Here is an 18787-nt window from a genome sequence, read left to right as displayed (position 1 = left end):
TGAAGTTTATTATGTTTTCACATTATCTTTCTTTATTGCTTATTATAAAAAAAACAAAAACCAAAGAGGTGGATTCACTGTGCACATTAGTGGGTCCATACAGGAAAATGAATTCAAATACTTTACACACCATTTACAGTCACAGCTCAGAGTACAAATTCAAAAATGGAAGAATTCAAAATATCAGACTTACTTTTAAATAAGCCTACCTAGAAAACCAGAATTTTCCCCACCAACTATTTAACAACGGCAAATGTAAAAACACTGGTAATTCAAATGCATTATCAGTCATTCTATATAGTGCCCCATCCCCAACCCCCACCCCTACTCCCAGAATAATAGGGCTTTTTCAAGCTTTAGTTCAGTGTAGTTCAAACTTAATAGAAAAAAAACCTGAAAAGTCATGTTTTAGCAATGCATCTCCATGGAGAATCATAATTTACCAAGATTAGAATGTATTTTGAAAGAATCTTACTGAAAGAATAGTGATGACTATCTTGCAGTAAATATCAAAAGAAAATCAATGTTTACCTCAATTAGAGGTATTAAAATTGTTGGGTTTTTTGTCAGACACAACTGGTGTAAATTAGACAACTGGAACAACCATCCAAAACAATAAGAAAGCTTCCAACAGTCTGCTTGAGTGTGTATCAAAGTTCATCATGATTTTTTGTGAGATCTTCCCCATAATTGGTAGCCTGACTTCCAACAAACATGTTCCAGTTCTCCAATATCTCCTCTTTAGTCAGCTTCTCATCCTGTAGGAGGAGAGAATGAAGAGGTCTGTAAAAGAAGCCCTTGTAAAACTGTCAGTTCAGCATGAAATTCATGTTATTTCATTGATTTGCAACATTTTAAGCACTACACTTAACAAGGAAGAAACAACCTCTTTGACCATTACCTGCCTTTCAAAACCCCAATTAGAACAACCTCCTACTACAAAAAAATGTGCTAAAATACATCAGTTGAGTCTTTGAATAATACAGAAGTACAATCCACTTGTGTCTAAAAGTAGTTCTGGGATTCCCAACACAGGTCCTGAGAATTACATTTCCCTTTTATTGCCTAACTGACGTTTCATGAGAATTTGGAGTGATGCTCAAAGTGGATGAGGCAGGACTTTTTTCTAAATTTTACTAATTTTTGGATATTGATCAATGAGTATTAAAGTGCTAAGAATCTTTAAAGAATCCGAAATATTAGTTTTATTGTTTAGTTGTCATTGAGTCAAGTCTGACTAATGGAGACTCCAAGGTGTGACATATACAAGGGGACTTGCAGAGAAGAACAGACTCTTGGAAGCAAATCACCAGGCCTGGACTTACTCTGAAATAATCCTTCCTAGAAAACATGGCCAAAAGAATTTGAGGTTGCCCAGGGATAGCTGGGCTCTAATATGATAAGCTTCTGTGTGCCTACTACATCATAGGCTGAATCAATGGATGAGTAAGTTCATACTGTTGTTGTTAAATGCTGTTGAGTCAGTTCTGACTCATAGCAACCCTGTATAAGATTTTCAAGGAGCAGCTAGTGGGTTTGAACCACCAACCTTATGGTTAGAAAGTCCAGTGTTGATTCTACAAAGCCACAGAAGGACTCCATGCACATACTAGGACAATACAAATATACTTCTTACATCCATGTCTTGCTCACTTCAAATAAAGCTACTGGCTCTGTGATTCTAGGATAAGTGACTTAATGTAAGTCTTGTGACTCATAGCAGACTATCAGTGAATGTCGGGGCTAATGAACTCACTGTGGGTTATCAAGGTATTGGGTCATGTTTACAGGTTTCTTCTATAAAGCAAGAGTAAGAAATGTCAATAAGGATAGGGCAGGCAGGTCAATGCTATCGCCAAAGAAGCAAACAAAACCAATCTTATGTAAATTTTCTGCTTTCAACAGATGATTCCAGAAGATTGTCAAATACCTTGTTTTTGTCTGACTCATACACCAAGTGCCTGGCCTCAGCCTGCGCATGGTCATAATCTTGAGGGAGGATCCAATGGCGAATCTCTTCTTTGTCCAACTTTCCATCCTTGTTCAGATCTCGGAATTCATTAAACTGCTCCCGTTCTGACAAAACCCAGTCTGGCTCAGGGCCACTGTCCTCATGGGAAAACATATCAGCTAGAAAGGAAGGTTGTTCTCTGGTTACGAACACAATTTGGAAGGTAAAAGGCAGAGAAAAACTTGACTTCCTCAGGTTTTGGAAGGGTGGCAACCAATCAAGAGACCGAACCACACAGTTAGTGGACACTTTCTCAGGGAAAATAATGCCTCTTGGAATAGAAAGAACTGAGCGTTGTTGCTGTTAAGTGCCATTAAGTTGGTTCCAACCCACAGCAACCCTGTATAGGGTTTCCAAGAAGCAGCTGGTGAGCTTGAACTGCCGACCAGGCGGTTCAAACCGACTTTGCAGTCCAGCACATTTTGCAGTCCAACACATTAACCCACAGTGCCACACCAGGACTGGAATAGAAAGAACTGAGTGTAGGAGCCAGGAAATAAATCTTGTCTCTTCACTTTGTTCAGCAATTGTAATTACTTATTTTAGTAACGGAGCCTTAAGTTGCCTCACCTGTAAAACTGGAGAAAATGATTTATAAATTACAGGGTTACACAGGAGGGACCAGTCACTGGAGAAGGATATCATGTTTGGTAAGGTGGAGGGCCGCCAGAGAAAAAGAGGAAGACCCCAACCAGATGGATTGGCCAGGTGGCAGCATTGATGGACTCAGGCGTGGCAACAGTAGTGAGGTTGGCCCAGGATCAGGCAGTGTTTCATTCTGCTGTGCATAAGGTCGCTATGAGTCGGTACCAACTTGATGGCACGAACAACAACAACAACAACATGGAGTCCTGGTGTGGCGCTGTGGGTTAACGCACTGGACTGCAAAGTCGCTTTGAACCGCAAGGTTGGCAGTTCAAGCTCACCAGTCCCTCCTTGGAAACCCTATACAGGGTCACTATGGGTTAGAACCAACTCAATGGCACTTAACAACAGCAACAACAAAGATCAAATAGGTCACTTTATGTGAAAACCTTCTAAAACAAAATGGCACTACATAGGTGAAAACCAGTAATGACCAACACTAACCATTTTCTTCGGTTCAGATACTTCACATTTTTTTTTTCATGTTTTTCACAACATCCTATGAAGTAGGTGCTGTTATCATCCTCACTTTAAAAGCACTGAGGCACAGACTTGCCCAAGGACCCATAGTCAGTACGAACTCGAGCCCGCACAGGAACATGGGCACTCTGCTTCCAACCCATAGTCTTAACCACTGTATTGCCTACTATTGCTTAGATTGTTTCCAAAGAGCATTCACATATTTTATTTGACCCTTACAACATTCCTATAAGATAATCACTATCCCCATTTACAAAATGGGAGAGAAAAGAAAAAGAAGGCAATAATAATTCCCCACTACATCTTCTTGGAAAAGAGAGATACCCTGTGCACAGTCTTCAATGGAAACACAGCCTGAATATGGCTAGAGGTAAAGGATGCAGGAAGTAAATGAAGGAGAAAGAGGCAAGACCCTTGGTTCAGCCACCAGGTAGATCCACATGTAGGATTTGCAGTGTTTTGCAGTTTCAGAAAGAACTGCTACACATACAAGGGGACTTCAAAAAGATCGTGGAAAAATTCCATTATCTCTTAATTCCATCTTTCCATGAACATTTTTAAGCTCCTCATATATAACTAATTCAAGCTTCAACTGATCCTACAAGCACAAGTGTTATTTACCTCTATTTTACAGGTGAAGAAATTGAGGCTTAGTGAGGTTATAGGACTTCCAGAATCACACAGCTAGTTGGCAGAGGAGCCAGGACTCCTAATTTCTTGTGTCCTTCCTCACTACACCACACTCCTTCCAGTATTCCATCCATCTCCGTCTGAGAAGGTACCCCCAGACATGGAAACTCACTTGCTAGACATGAACCCTGACAGCAAATTTCTCAGAATTCGATTGTCAAACACCATGCTGCCACTTCCCTCTCAGTCCAGTGACCTCAATGGAATGGTTCTTTTGGGCAGATGCTCAAAGAGTTTTGTCCCTGACTTTGCACCATTTCATTGCAGAGTTCAGGAGGACCGGGAAAAGCAGAGAGTTTTAATCAAAAGTGCTTCAATGTTTGTTTTAATCAGTCAGCTTTTTCTGTCGGTCTCCATCCCATCACCACTGTCAAAGCGCGACATCCACAGCTCTTAATGCCTCTCTCATGAGCCTCAGACAGGAGGAAGCTCTTATGGCTTACACTGACAAGAGAGCTGTCAGTAGTTGTTATCCTACAAAGGTAGGGCCACCAAGAGCACTTTAATTACTGTGGTGAGAGTTACCTGTCTGTTATCACAGGCAGACAGGGTACAGTGTTGGATTCTTAGGATCAAATATAATTTCTAATGATTAGAAGAAAACTTTGCTCTTCATTACTAAAGACATTTGCTTTTGTGTATGGGTGACAAAATAATACAACCACCAATGTCTGGTTTTACATTTAATAGTAATTAATTTTCTCTATTGTTCTAGTTAAGTGCTGTAGAGTCGTTTCCAACTCAATAGTGACCTTGTAAAGGGTTTCCAAGGAATGGTTGGTAGGTTAGCAGCTTGTGGTTAGCAGCCCAGTGCTTATCCTATAGTGCTATTATATATATATATATATATCCCACCCTTCTTTCATAAGTCAACACTCAAATCAAATGATTCTCAGCTTTTACTGTGGTGATGGTAAAGAACAAACAAAACAATCTCTAGAAAAGGATATGGTGTTTGGAAAAGTAGAGGGTCAGTGAAGCAGAGAGAAACCCTCCATGAGATGGACTGACTCAGCCACCAAAACAAGGGTCTCAAGCATATCAATGATCACGAAGATGCACAGGCCTGGGCAACAGTTCAATCTGTTAAATCCATCGCCATGGGATAGCCAACTTCATGGCAACCAACAAGAAGAACAACTTTAGGGTATAAAGTTTATGGAGACTTGGAAAGAAAAGCTATTGTGAGGAGAATGCAGCCTGCAGTTAAAACCATGTGGCAAAACTCGGAAGTAGTAGCTGATGAAATCTGATGGAAATGTCCTGCTTGTCTGCTCCAGTCCTTTATGCTTGGAGGGCTCCTCGTTACTTGTTATTGCTGTTGTTAGGTGCTGTCTAGTCGGTTCCGACTCCTAGTAACCCTATCTGTACACAACAGAACAAAACACTGCCCGATCCTACGCCATCCTCATAATTGTTATTATGTCTGAGTCCACTGTTCTGTTACTGTGTTAATCTGTCGTGTTGGGGGTCTTCCTCTTTTTTGCTGACCCTTCACTTTATCAAACATAATGTCTTTTTCCAGGGACTGGTCCCTCTGACCACATGTCCAAAATAAGACAGACAAAGCGTCACTATCCTCATATAGCATTCTGGCTATACTTCTTCCAAGACAAATTTCTCTGTTCCTCTGGCATTCATGGTACTTTCAGTACTCTTCATCAAAATCATATGCATCGGTTTTTTTAGTCTTCCTTATTCTTTGTCCAAATTTCACACACATATGAGGGGATTAAAAATACCATAGCCACTTCTTGTTGTTGTTAAGTGCCATCGAGTCAGTTCTGACCCATAGCAACCCTGTTTAGGGTTTCCAAGGAGCGGCTGGTGAGCTTGAATCACCGATTTTGCGGTTCAAGTTGACTTTGCAGTCCAGTGCATTACCCTACAGTGCCACACCAGGAGTCCACTAGGGAGAGCTAGAATCAGGAATGATGAGTTCCCACCAAAGTGTGTTAATTTGAGTCTCATTCAGTGTTCACATCTTTGAAAACAACTCTTTAATGTTGTTTAAGTAGAGACCTTTTAGACAAAATGCCAAGTAGGGCATTTTACCAACCAAAGGATTCAAGACCAGAGTCAAAAATGGCTATATTAAGGGGTAGCTAGTCCTGGTGTGGCACTGTGGGTTAATGCACCAGACTGCAAAGCCTTTAACTACAAGGTTAGTGGTTCAAGCTCACCATCTGCTCCTTGGAAACCCTATACAGGGTCACTATGGGTCAGAATCAACTCTATGGCACTCAACAACAACAACATGCACTTTACTGAACTCCTGGTGTGGCACTGTGGGTTAATGTACTGGACTGCAAGCCAGTTTGAACTGTAACATTGGCGGTCGGTTCAAGCTCACCAGCAGCTTCCTTGGATGCCCTATACAGGGTCGCTATGGGTCAAAACCAACTCAACAATACTTAACAACAATAACATGCACTTTATTCTGGTGTGGTGCTGTAGGATCAGCACTGGGCTTCTAACCACAAGATTGGCAACTCAAACCCATCAGCTGCTCTGCAGAAACACTACACAGGGTTACTGGGTCAGAACCGATTCATGGTCACTTAACAACAGCATGCACTTTACAGGAGTCCTGATGTGGCATTGTAGGGTAAGCACTTGACTGCTAACCACAAGGTCAGCAGTTCAAACCCACCAACCACTCTTTAGAAACCCTATACAGGGTTGCTATGAGTTGAAACTAACTCGACGGCACTTCACAAACCACTAGGTTGGTTAATAGAGGCCCTAGGGCTCTGACAGGTGCCCTTCACCACGCTGCCCAATTTTACCTTTGTAAACGGGATTGGAGAGCCCATATGTTTATAGTTTGGCTAGAGCAGTCTCAGGGGAAAGATTCGAAAAAGAATGCGTGTCCGCAGTGCCTGGAGGCTCTGAGAAGGTACAGTTGTGATCAGTGGAATTGGTTATACACTCCAGCAGAGCTCTCCATAGAAAGGAATTCCTTCTTAGAGAGGTAATTCCTTTTGTAAAGTGCATGTTGTTTTGTTGTTAAGTGCCATCGAGTTGGTTCTGACACATAGTGACCCTGTATAGGGTTTCCAAGGAGCGGCAGGTGAATTTGAACAGTCAACCTTGCAATTAGTGGTCCAATGCTTATTGCCTCTTCTCCACTAACTGAGACTGCTCCGCTGAGACTGGAGTGAAAATCAGGAAGGTTGTCCCCTCTGGGAAGCCACAGGAGCAAGACCTACCTCTTGCAGCTGTTGCTAAGAGATGCTGGGTGGGAGGTGGGGAGAGTGGCCAGACATGTGAGTGGAGGAATACTGCCCAGCAGGGGTAGCTGAGCAAGAGTTCAGGCCCACACTTACCAATGTACTCATCCTGATCCACAAAGCCATCTCCGTTCTTATCGATGTCCTCCAGAGTTTCCTAGGAAGAAAAGGAGAATGCTGGAGGATTTCTGGCGTGTCTCTTTATCCTCCTGGGTGGTTTTGTGTTTTTATCTGTAAACAATAGGCAGTGGTTTTTGTAACTATTCCCCCATCCCACATCTTTAACAGTGGAACTCTCTTTCAATGAGAATGTACTCCTAAGCCCAGGGTTGTTCTGACCATATCAGAAAGCCCTCCCAGGCCAACCATTTCACCACCGAGCCAAAGCAATACCTGGGGTAGCAGCTGAGGAATCTAATTTGAGAACCACTAAATGATATTACAAAAATCCATTTCAGTACTACCATGTTAGGACTATGAACACTGAACTGGTGTCAGAAAAAATATAAAACAGTGGACAATTTAAAGATGAAAGTACATTTGACAATTAGGTTTTTGCTATGGTCAACAATGAGTTTACTAACCATTGTCAAAGCAACTCAGAGGCATCTTGGGTCAAAGAAGATACCAACCAGAGAGCAGTGGCTGCCCTACAAGGCACCTAATGCATTGTGGATAATATCCCATCTTCATCTTCCTCTACCAAATGAGTTACTAGGACATGGATATTGGGTAGTCAGCAGAACTTACTCCTGGAGACAGTGCCCAATTCATGGAATCAGGTGATCATGAAAATGAAGAATGAGACAAGAGTGGACCCATCCACCAACCAGGTAATCAACAAAGTCCAGACGTGACAACAAAAAAAACTTTTGGCCAGATATTTCCCTGCATTGAAGCGGTTGGAAGGGGTTCTGTGTTATCTGCCCAGGAAATAGGTAAATGATAATATTTAATTAATTGTAGAAAATGAAGGCATTTGGGACCCAACAAGACAGTATAGAAAACATCTACACTCAGAGGCCTTTCAAACATTGCCAGTTCCCAAAGTGTAGAACCTAATCCATTCACCCTCCAAAGATATAAACCTAAGGGCAATAGCCTTTCCAAATACGGTTTTTAAGTTTCCACATGGTTTTAACACTCCAGTGGATTCTCATTTCTGTTTTTTCCTACTCCTCTTAAAGCTTAAAAAAAGGACAGAGACTAACTAGCTAGTTGCTAACTAAACCCATATGCGCATATACCCAAACAACATCTCCCAGCCTCCTCAGATTTAGCTGGGGCCAATGGTATGTAATGGTTATGAATCAGGCTGTGAATCGCAAGGTCAGCAGTTCAAAACTACCAGCTGTTCCACGGCAGAAAGATAAGGCTTTCTGCTCCTGTAAAGATTTACAGCCTTGGAAACCCTGTACAGGGTTGCTATGAGTTGGAACCGACTCCACAGCACATAATAACAACAATAATGGCATGTAAACGGAGGGATAGCTCATTTCCAGGCCTGAGCAGTTAGGATAAGCTACTATGCCTTCTTCTTAACCCATCTCTCTCCTTTCGTCTGCCAAATGGTTGTTACCAGGATGACCTTGAAGCTACAAGATGAAGTAGCCTGGATATCTGAATGAGCACCTGACTGGGAATGTCTGCAGTAAACTTTGTAAAAGCCAATAATAAGCTTTTATTGTGTCACAGAGTTAAGATTGTGGGCTATTTGCTACTGTAGCTAGCCTGCCCTGACCAATTTACTGGATAAGCAGGTATTCCAATGCATCCCGCTTCAGAGCCCTCCAAATCTTCTCAGGCTGCGAAAACATTTTCTCTCTGAGAGATGGAAGATCAAGGTGCAGCTTTCTCCCGGGTTCTGAGCCAGCCCAGGCTCTTCAGTTATCTTACCAAAACTACAATTTCCTTCATATGCTCAAACTCCTCAGGGTGCAGAAAAGCAGTGAACTCTTCCCGAGTAGCTGTCTGGTCACTGTCGAGGTCTGCAGCCTGGAACCTTCTCTCGTCACGTGGCAGCATCTTCTTAAAGGTGTGATGATCTGAACTGTCATGAAACTCTGCAGGGTTTCCTACAGAATACAAACAGAAGCTGACACTGCTGCCAAGGGAAGCATTTTCTTCCAAACTATGCACCCTTCATTGTAGACATGGGACAATAGGCCTGGCTTTTGAACCATTTTATTTCAGAATGCCTCAGTATAACTGTGCCATTCCATAATCCAGGTACTAAGGGCTCGTGTGGCTAAGTCCTGGTGTGGCGCTGTGGGTTAATGCGCCAGACTGCAAAGCCGTTTGAACTGCAAAATCTGTGGTTCAAGCTCACCAGCTGCTCCTCGGAAACCTTGTACAGGGTTGCTATGGGTTGGAACTGACTTGACGGCACTCAACAACAACAAGGGCTTAAAAGGGGCATTATAGAAACTGGCTTTACACAATACTAATGCCATGCTTCTTTTCCCAGAATTCTGCTGTCATTATATAATTCTTCGATCTGGAACATAAGAGGTTTCCTCGTATTCATATAAAGTGGAGGGTCAGTGAAAAAGAGGAAGACCCTCAACAAGATGGATTGGTCCAGTGGCTGCAGCAATGGTCTCAAGTGTCACAACAATTGAGAGGATGGCGCAGGACTGGGGGTGTTCCGTTCTGTTGAGCATAGGGTGGCTACGTCACATAACAACAACAGCAGTACTCATACCGTGTAAACGTCTCTGAGTGCACTGCCCTACCTACCTTCCCCACTAGCCTCTCTCTCCAAATAGCAATCCATTTTTCAAGGCCCAGCTCCCAAACCACCCTCCTCCTCCAAGAGGACTTCCCTGATTGTTCCACCAGCTACAATTCCTGCTTTCTGAAAACCTAAATGTAGCAGCATTTAGAAAATGTATCACAGAAATGCGTCTTCTCTGCTTTGTTTACTGTGTGTGCCTCTGAGACCCTAAGCTCAGGAGGGCAGTGATTAAGTCTACGGCATCTTTTATTAATTCATTCCTTGACCCCACCCAACCCACCACCTAGGACTTCACTCAAGAGTAAATAAATTGTGTTGTTATTGTTGTTAAGTGCCATCAAGTCAGTTCCAACTCATAGCGATGACCCTGTATAGAGTTTCGAAAGAGCGGCTGGTAAATTTGAACTGCCGACCTTGTGGTTCAAACAGACCTTGTGGTCCAGTGCTTTATCCTACAGCACCACACCAGATTTCCAAATAAACTGTATACTCCCAGTAAGGAGAGGAAGATGTACACAAACAGGTTATACTTAAGAGGTTATGACACCTCCCCAAAGGAAGTGGATCAGATGAGAGTGGAGTGCTTCCTGCAAGAAGCTGTGTAGTCATTTCTCTAGCCCCTCCTACCTAGGTAGTAACCATAGGTGGCTTGTTTGTATTCTTCCCAGGAAATTTTATTGTCTTTGTCTCGATCGTAATCCTTCCAGACTTTAGCAACATTATCGTAGATGTATCTTTTCTGCACCCGTTTAATCCAGGTTTGCAGCTCCTCCGTGGTGACAAAGCCATCCCCATCACTGTCTATTCGATCGACAATCTTCCTGTAGTTCAAAACAAAACAAAAAACACCAAGACCGTGTGACCCTGGTCTTACAAAAGATCAAAGACCTGCAGAAACTAAAATGCACGCATACTATACTGGAATCTATCATTTGAAGGCACTAGGAAGCCCCTTCAAGTCGATCCTTTTCAAAGGATATGCCTTACCCACATCCAATGTCTTCACAGCAGACTCACTTGTTGATGCTCCCCCAGTCTTGATAAACCTGGGGGTTCTTAGACTCCTTCTCAACAAAGTGCTCTGGAATGGCCACTACCAGTTACTTAAGAGTTGACCTAATAAGAGGGTAAGTCAAGAAATATTGCTACTAGGGTTCTAGTTCACACATGCATGAGTTTATTCCAAACAAAAGGTGTTTAAACATATCACTTTGAGCACTGGAGGGCTGCAAACAAGTTTTCTCAGTAACACACTTGCCTTCATCTCATGAAATGGTCCCATAAAATCAAGGCCTTCTGAGGGCATTGCTGGGCCGTTAAATTCAAGGCAGAGACGTTAATGCTGAAGGTTATGGTGACTGTTTTTACAGATTCCAATGGGGTAATGTTGATAGATTTTCTTGAAGAACAGAGGTCGATAGCAGGGGAAGATGTGTTAAGAAATGGAAAACTGTATTGGTGAGAAAAAGGCCAGGAAACTTGCACTGAGGAAATATTTTCCATCAAGACAATGTACCTTCTCACTCTTTGAGAGGAGCAAGGGCTGTCATGGGAGAATTTCATTGGGAAAGCTTACCCCATCCATCATCCTACAGCCCTGATTTTGCCCTTTTGGACTTCTTTTTGTTCCATAAACTCAAAGAACATTTAAAAGAAACACAATTTGAGTGCCTCACGGATGCTAAAGCTGTTTTGACATGGTGTAAATCAGTACAGAATTCTTCTGGAAAGGGCTGGACAGATGGAAACATCACCTTCAGAAGTGAATAGACCTAGGTGGAGAGTATGTTGAGAAAACTACAGTTTCACAGTTTTACTTAATAAAGACATCTAGGATTTTGCAGTAATACTTTTGCTACATCCTGGCATTAGATTTGCCTGATGTAGTCTAACTCTGTCATTTGTGTGTAGTGGAAACTGAAATCCAAAGTTACTGTTACAAGATTACTTTCCTAACATTGCACATCTGGTCCATCTTGGGTCAGAACCCAAGACTTTTGGTTCTATGTCCACTGCAAAAAATGTCATTGCTATGTACCAAAAGATAAGTGAGTTATTTGTTTTGGGGGCTTGTTTCTTTCTTTCTTTTTTTGTATTCAGACACTTGAATCTTAAAGATCAGATCTTACTGGAGAAAGCATAAAATATGGACGGTAACATAAATGAAGCTACCATATATTTACACAAATAGTATGTGTGTTCTATATTGTTGTTGTTGTCAGGTGCCATCGAGTCGGAACTGACTCATAGTGACCCCATGCACAGCAGAACGAAACAATGTTCGATCCTGGGCCAACCTCACTACCGCTGCCACACTTGAGTCCATCAATGATGCCACCTGGCTGATCCATCTCGTTGGGGGTCTTCCTCTTTTTCTCTGACCCTCCACCCTACCCAGCATGACATCCTTCTCCAGCGATTGTTTCCTCCGGACAATATGTCCAAAGTAGGAGAGACGAAGCTTAGCCATCCTGGCCTCCAAGGAGCACTCTGGCTGCACTTCTTCCAAAACAGGCACAGAACCCAGTTAGCAAAAAAAAAAGCATGTAATTTGCATAAAACTGAGCAATTGCAGGTGCCCCAACTCTAGGCTAAGGAACCCAATGCCCACTGGTGTCGCCTGCTCCACTCCCCGCCCAGCTTTCAGTAACTTCCAACTATACTTCAAAGAGTTATTCTAAACCCCAATCCAGGGTAAACTTCAGGCTGGAAACTCATCATTCCCCATCTCTATGCCAAAGGTCCCAAGCTAGGGACATCATTCCTCTAGAGACCTTCAAAAGCAACCATAAGTGATTCCCCTGCAAGCAGTTCATTTACCTGTAATGAAGCTATGCAAGGTAATTATGGAAATATATATATATATATATTTGTTTTTTGTTTTTTTTTTTGCTTTGGGTTGGAATTCTATCAACACAATGGTAATCATTCTTACTGTGAACAGAGGATCTGATTGGCTGCTAATCTTTAAAAATGACAATCAAATTCATTCGTTGTTTAATAAATACAGACTAATAAATGAAATTTCCAGTTACTGCGAGGATTTGGGGGAGGTTGTAGGGAGGAGTCAAGGGCTGGAGTGAATAATCAAATAGGTTGGGACCCACTCCTACCTGAACCTGGGGAGCCCAGACTCTGTTTTCAGGACGTTGTGTGTGATGTTGCCGCAGTTTTCAAGTGTACCTTCATACAGCGTTAACAGATCCCAAGACTGAAAGACTAAACCTCAAGCATTTTCAGGCTTTGCTCCAAGATACTGCAGGCTTCTTTCAACAATGTGCAGTATTGAGCCTGCCTGCTATGGGCTGTCACCACTCATCTGTCAGACTGTGGTGACGTGTGTGTTGCTGTGATGAAGGAAGCTATACCATTAATATTTCAAATTAACTGGGTGGACAGGTTTCAGTGGAGTTTCCAGACTAAGACAGGCTAGGAAATGAGGCCTAGGAATGTATTTCTGAAATTAGCCAATGACAACCTTATGGATCACAGCAGAACTCACTTGTGTGGACATGTCATCGGGAGGGATAAGTCACTGGAGGAGGGCATTATGTTTGGTGAAAGAGTCAGCAAGGGGAAGGGAGACGCGCCCTGAGTTGGATGGGCACAGTGGCTGCATTGAGAAACTCCACACTCCCGTGATGGTAAGGATGACAGAGGACTGGGCAGTGTTTGGTTCTGTTGTACATGGAGTCGCCATGAGTCAGTCGATTGGACAGCAGGCATCTCTCTTTTTGGCTCTTTTTCTCTACCTACCTACCAACCTGCCTACATTGTTGTTGCTAACTGTCATGGAGTTGGTTTCGCCTCATGGAGATCCTACGAGTATAGGAATCCCGAGGAGTAGCTGCTAAGTCTGAACCTTTTGGTTAATGGTTAGTTAGCAGTCCAGTGCTTATCCTACAGCACCACACCAGGACTCCCGTCTACCTATATCATGTGCCAAACACTGCTCTAATCCTGAGGACACAGTGATGAACATGTCCATTGGTTATCCAAAGTCAGACTTTCAGACTGTTTTTGTTGTTAGGTGCCATCAAGTTGGTTCCAATTCACAGAGACAAAATACTGCCCAGTCCTGCGCCATCCTCACAATCGTTGCTAAGCTTGAGCCCACTGCTGCTGCCACTGTGCCAATCCATCTTGTTAGGGGTCTCCCTCTTTTTTGCTCACCTGCCACTTAACCAAGCATGATGTCCTTCACCAGGGACTGAACCCTCCTGACAATATGTCCAAAGTATGAGAGACTTAGTCTGGTCATCCTGGCTTCTAAGGAGCATTCTGACTAGCAAAGATTTAACAACATCAGTCTGTAAAACACTTGTTCATGGAAAGGACAGCATCTAATCTGTTCAAGCGAACATCCAGGGCACAGCTCAGTATGATACAGTAGTAGTATAGTAAATATTTAAATATTTAGTGGTAGAATAAATAAGATTTTAACCTTTCTCTTTAAAACTCTCAAGAGCTATTGGGACAACGCCCAACACTACAATCAGAACACCTTGATCCTCGTTCTGGCTTTGGTGCTTACGGTCTATATGGTCTTAGTGGTACAACTGGCTAGAGATTAGACTACTAACCTAATGGTTGATGGTTCAAACCTACCCAGAGGCACCTTGAAAGTAAGGCCAGGCCATCAGCGTTCAAAAGGTCACAGCCTTGAAAACCCTATGGAACACTTCTACTTTGTACACATGGGGTCAGCAAGAGTCAGAATCAATTCAATGGCAACTAACAACAAAAAATGGTGACTTCTCTCTGCTCAGTTCCCTATCTCTTAATTGAAAGTAAAAATCTCTACGTCAGAAGAAATACTGTGAGAAGAGTAGACATGGATGGGCAACTTGGACATTGGCTACCTAAAATGGGGGTGGGGCTACAAAGGCAAGAAGTGACTGGCTTACAAGCAAGAGGGAAGCTAGATCCAGAGGGTGTGGAGGAAGGTAGAATCTCTACTGAATAGTATCCAATCTGTCTGGGTGGGCTGATGACAAGGGGGGGGGGCGGAATGCGGTTAGGTCTTTTGTGATTCAATAGTGAATAATTGTTATCAGGACTGACTGTGAGGGTTGGAAATGTAAAGGTAGACGTTTTGTAGCAAAAGGAGGGGAGTGATTGACTTTGCAGTGTAGGAGCAGAGGTCCCTGGGACCATCAAGGGAGAAGAGCGGAGAGCCGGGACCTTACCAAGAGAATCAGTGACGACACAGAAGGATGCAGAGACGATGATGTGGAGAAATGGGGATGGCGGGGGCGGGGGTCAGGCTTGTAAGATATACCCTTTGGTTGGTTGATGATGTATGGAGGGGATTGTAACCATGGCAATGAAATGAATGTAAAGCTAACGTTCTCCTATGTAAACTATCACATAATTCACAATAAAACATTTAAAAAAAAATTATCAGCCCTCACACACACACACACAAAAGGAAATACTGTGAGGAATAAGGGAGTGTGTGTGTGTACTTCCTCACTAAGGACAATACTTTCAATCAGAGGTGGGTAGAAAACAAACACCCAACAAGTAACAGAGATAGGCAAAGCCTTCTGGCAAGCACATATGGCAACTGGGAGATCCCCTGCCTCAGCCACCAAACAAGGCTGTCCCTTTCCAGACTACGACTGCCAGGTAGGAATAAAGAAACCAGAAATAGGGATCTATAGGTGACCTCACTCAAACGTTGACAAGTTGTGGCTATTTTTCCTAAATTCTAAGAGGCACATTTATAGCAAATCTCTAGCCTACTGCATCCAAGAACCTTAGAGCTGTCAGGTTTTCAGAATCTGTGGTCAGGTATTGGTGACAAAGTGTCCAATTCAGTCATGTTCCTCCTTCTCAAGTTTACACATGCAATTGGCAATGTAGACAGAGAGGTACTGCATTCTAGATTTATTTTACAGGTGGGCGTGCATTCATTACCCAACTGGAGACCAAGATGTCACCCTTGACTTCTTCCTGCCTTGTCTTCCCCATGTTGAGTCAAGAGCAAGATCCACCAGTTTCACTTACATGGCTCTGAACTCATGCTCTCCTCCCACATCTGAACTGGCCAGGCCCTCATTGCCTCTTCCCTGTCTGTCCTCTCCCTGAGGCATGTTCTCTACCCTATTCCAGCTTGACATTCCTAAGGAGTTTCTAGGACCCTATGCCAATTTACCTACATAATCTCATGAAGTCTATCCTGTTCTGTCCTTGGCTCTCTCTCCACTTCCACCACCTATTTTTAATTCCCTGCTCCTTTACGTGGAGTCCTAAGCTAATGTGCTAGACTGCAAGGTCGGCTTGAATGGCAAGACCAGTGGTTCAAGCTCACCAGCCACTCTTCGGAAACCCTATTCAGAGTCGTTATGAATCGGAACCGATTTGCCGGCACTTAACAACAAACTCCTTTACCATCCCAACAACTCTCATTCCCCCAGAACAGTTTTCAAAACCTTTATAATAGAACTATTTCCTCTTTGGGAATAGCTTGACCTAATTGTACACTTGGCAACTTCTGAGTCATCCCTCAAGCTCTGATCAGTAACACTCCTCCAAACCACCACCCCTTTTCTTCACCTTCAAGCCTAAGGGCTCCTTGTCCATGATGTGCTAACTGCACTTTACACACACCACCGTCACAGCAGTATGTGCCGTATCAGTTGTGTAACTGTCTCTTCATTTGACTATATACACTTTGAGGCCTAGAATATGAGAAGGTTCTTGGTCTCTACCAGGGTGGTGCCTGGAACACAGTAGCTATTCAAATACCTGTTGCATGAATAAAAGAAAAAACATTAGATTAAGATGCTCATAAAAGGATCAAACCCAGACAAACTCCATCAGCACCTGCTCTCATCACTAGGCATTAAATGACAAGCAGTATGAATGCACACCAGAGTTTTTGAATCGAGATTCCAAAACTCCTGCCCCGCCTCCTCTTCAATGTCAATGCCCCAAATGGCTGCCACCCAGGGCCCCAGAATATATCAGCCTCCAAGTGCCACAAAGCAATACAACAGACTGAACTAATCAATGGTCCCCATTGTAAAGTCCCAAACAAGAGGAGAAAGTACTTCTCTGTAAAAGAGCAGTTGATTGTGTGGAGGTGGCTTTGAAGTTCAAAGATCCTTTTATCATGAGCAGGCAGCTAGTGTACCTACACAATAGTTCTAATTTAGTCTCATATCCAAACCAAGCTCCTTGACCTTTCATGACTTCCAGCAGTACAGGGATGGTTGTGTTCTTTTTTATGTACTAGGGCAGGAGTAACCTCCATCTACAGGTACCAAGTTTCCCTGAGGCCTGGTGTTCAGTGGGCAGGGCTGCGAGAACTCTCCCCAGTTGAGTCTCTGACTAGCATTAGGGGAGCTGCTAATCCAGCTGTGGAACGATTTCCAAATACCTGAATGTTTTACCAGAGGACCTTGGGCCAGTGCTCAGAAACACTAAAATTTTGTTTCCCAGGTTTGATTCTCTGGCTTCAATAGTGAAATTCACAAGCCACTACCCAAGTCACCCTTCCGCTATCTAATCACAGGAATTACTTGCAAAAGGACTGAGTGCCTGCAAAGACATTTACTAAGGGCAGAAATTAGACCAGTTTTTAACCCACCGCCCCCAAGTCCCTAACCCCAACTGCTTTCTCTTCATAACAACCAGAGTTTTATACCCCCTAAGGAGCTCTGGTAGCTTAGTGGTTACGAATTGGGCTGCGAACCTTAAGGTCAGCGGTTCGAAACTACCAGCTGCTCAGCAGGAGAAAGATGAGGCTTTCTACTCCCGTAAAGATTTACACCCTCGGAAACCCTGTACAGGGTCGCTGTGGGTCGGAACCGACTCGACGGCACATAACAACAACAACAACATCAGATTTACTGGACGATTAAGCAGACGGCAAGAACGTCTCAGCAGAGAGACACAGCCAGGAATCAAGCCTCTCCCTCGCCTGCCCCTGTCATCTTTAATCCATTTATGTTTATCCGTGAAATCTTAGCAGTGTCTCAAGCTCCTCTTTCTGGCAATAGGGTAAGAAGAAACTGCCAGGATGGGGAATAATTCGTGTCACAAAAAGGCCGCTCTGGACAAACTCTTCTTTTGTATACTCTATCCCCTCCTCTCTGATGCAACCAAGGGGAGGGGGCGGGCCCTCGCCACTCTGGCTCCTTCGACCGCTGCCACGTTCTACCTCCCCGCCAGCGATCCCCAGGCAGGGGTCCTCGGGGCCGGGTCCCCTGAACCCACCAGCACCTCTGCCAGAGCTCCACGGCTTTGCCTGGCAGGCCCCGCCCTCAGACCCCTCTTGATTGCGATTTCGCTTTCGCTTTGCCGCGCGTGTCTCCCGCCCAGTGCCCCCTCAGGCACCTGCACCGCCCCTGAGAGCAGCCCAGCCCGCGGCCTCACCCCAGCCTCTCCTGACTTTCGTCGGGAGTGAGCTGATCGAAGGTCTTGGAGTCCTCTTTGCCCAGGAAGGCCTCGTGGTCATACTGGAAGCTCTGGTTGTCTTCGGACGGCCGCTCGCCCAGCTCCGAGTCCGGTCGCACCACGCGCTCCTTGCGCACCGTGGGTTTAGCTCGCAGCGTCACGGGAGCCAGCGCCAACACCAGCAGCAGCCCCAGGACGAGTCCTAGGCAGCGACCGCGGCCACCGTGCGCCATCGTCCAGAGAAGGGCGGCCTGAAGGGAAGCGCGGCCAGAGCAGCCGCTGGGGAATGGGGGCTCGGAGCTCGGCGCCGGCAGGGCTGGGGCCGGAGTAGGGGAGGGGATGGTCCAGCCTCTCGGCCTGGGCCCGCCCCGTGCCCAAGCAGAGGGACGCGCCTCGGGCTGGTGCTGGGAAGCTTGGAGCTGTCCCCGCTCACGCGCCCATTGGCCTGTTGGGCTGCGGGGGGAGGCCTGTGCTGCGGAGCCACGTAGCTAGCCGGGGTGGTGGGTGCAGGGCTCAGATTTCGACTCGGGCCCCTCCCTGAGATCTCTAGCGAGAGGCGGGCCCAAGCGAACTGGGATGGGGACT

At 44.5% G+C, this 18787-nt stretch overlaps 1 protein-coding gene across 1 annotated transcript; it reads right to left on the bottom strand.

Annotated features, from left to right (window-relative positions):
- Positions 1 to 640: 640 nt before the first annotated feature.
- On the bottom strand, positions 641 to 18448 carry RCN1 (reticulocalbin 1, EF-hand calcium binding domain). The gene is made up of 6 exons (XM_006864860.1): positions 18182 to 18448; positions 10424 to 10617; positions 8956 to 9134; positions 7156 to 7216; positions 1931 to 2130; positions 641 to 758 (listed from the first exon to the last, which is right to left on the bottom strand). Exons 1-6 carry the CDS (start codon positions 18433 to 18435, stop codon positions 651 to 653), a joined length of 996 nt encoding a protein of 331 aa, XP_006864922.1. The 5' UTR covers positions 18436 to 18448; the 3' UTR covers positions 641 to 650.
- Between the last annotated feature and the right edge of the window lie 339 nt (positions 18449 to 18787).

The sequence above is a fragment of the Chrysochloris asiatica genome, unplaced genomic scaffold (genome assembly GCF_000296735.1).
Source record: "Chrysochloris asiatica unplaced genomic scaffold, ChrAsi1.0 scaffold00072, whole genome shotgun sequence".
NCBI lineage: Eukaryota > Metazoa > Chordata > Mammalia > Afrosoricida > Chrysochloridae > Chrysochloris > Chrysochloris asiatica.
Note: the sequence above shows the minus strand (reverse complement) of the source record. Positions and strands in the feature narration are given on the sequence as shown.

Bases quoted from the DNA above. Each gene is read 5' to 3' on its own strand.
- RCN1 (XM_006864860.1), bottom strand. From the start codon at position 18,435: ATGGCGCACGGTGGCCGCGGTCGCTGCCTAGGACTCGTCCTGGGGCTG. The intron at 10,618-18,181 runs GTGAGGCCGCGG...TTTGAACTACAG, and splicing joins GAAAGTCAGGAGAGGCTGGG to GAAGATTGTCGATCGAATAG. The intron at 9,135-10,423 runs GTAGGAGGGGCT...TGTATTCTGTAG, and splicing joins CACCTATGGTTACTACCTAG to GAAACCCTGCAGAGTTTCAT.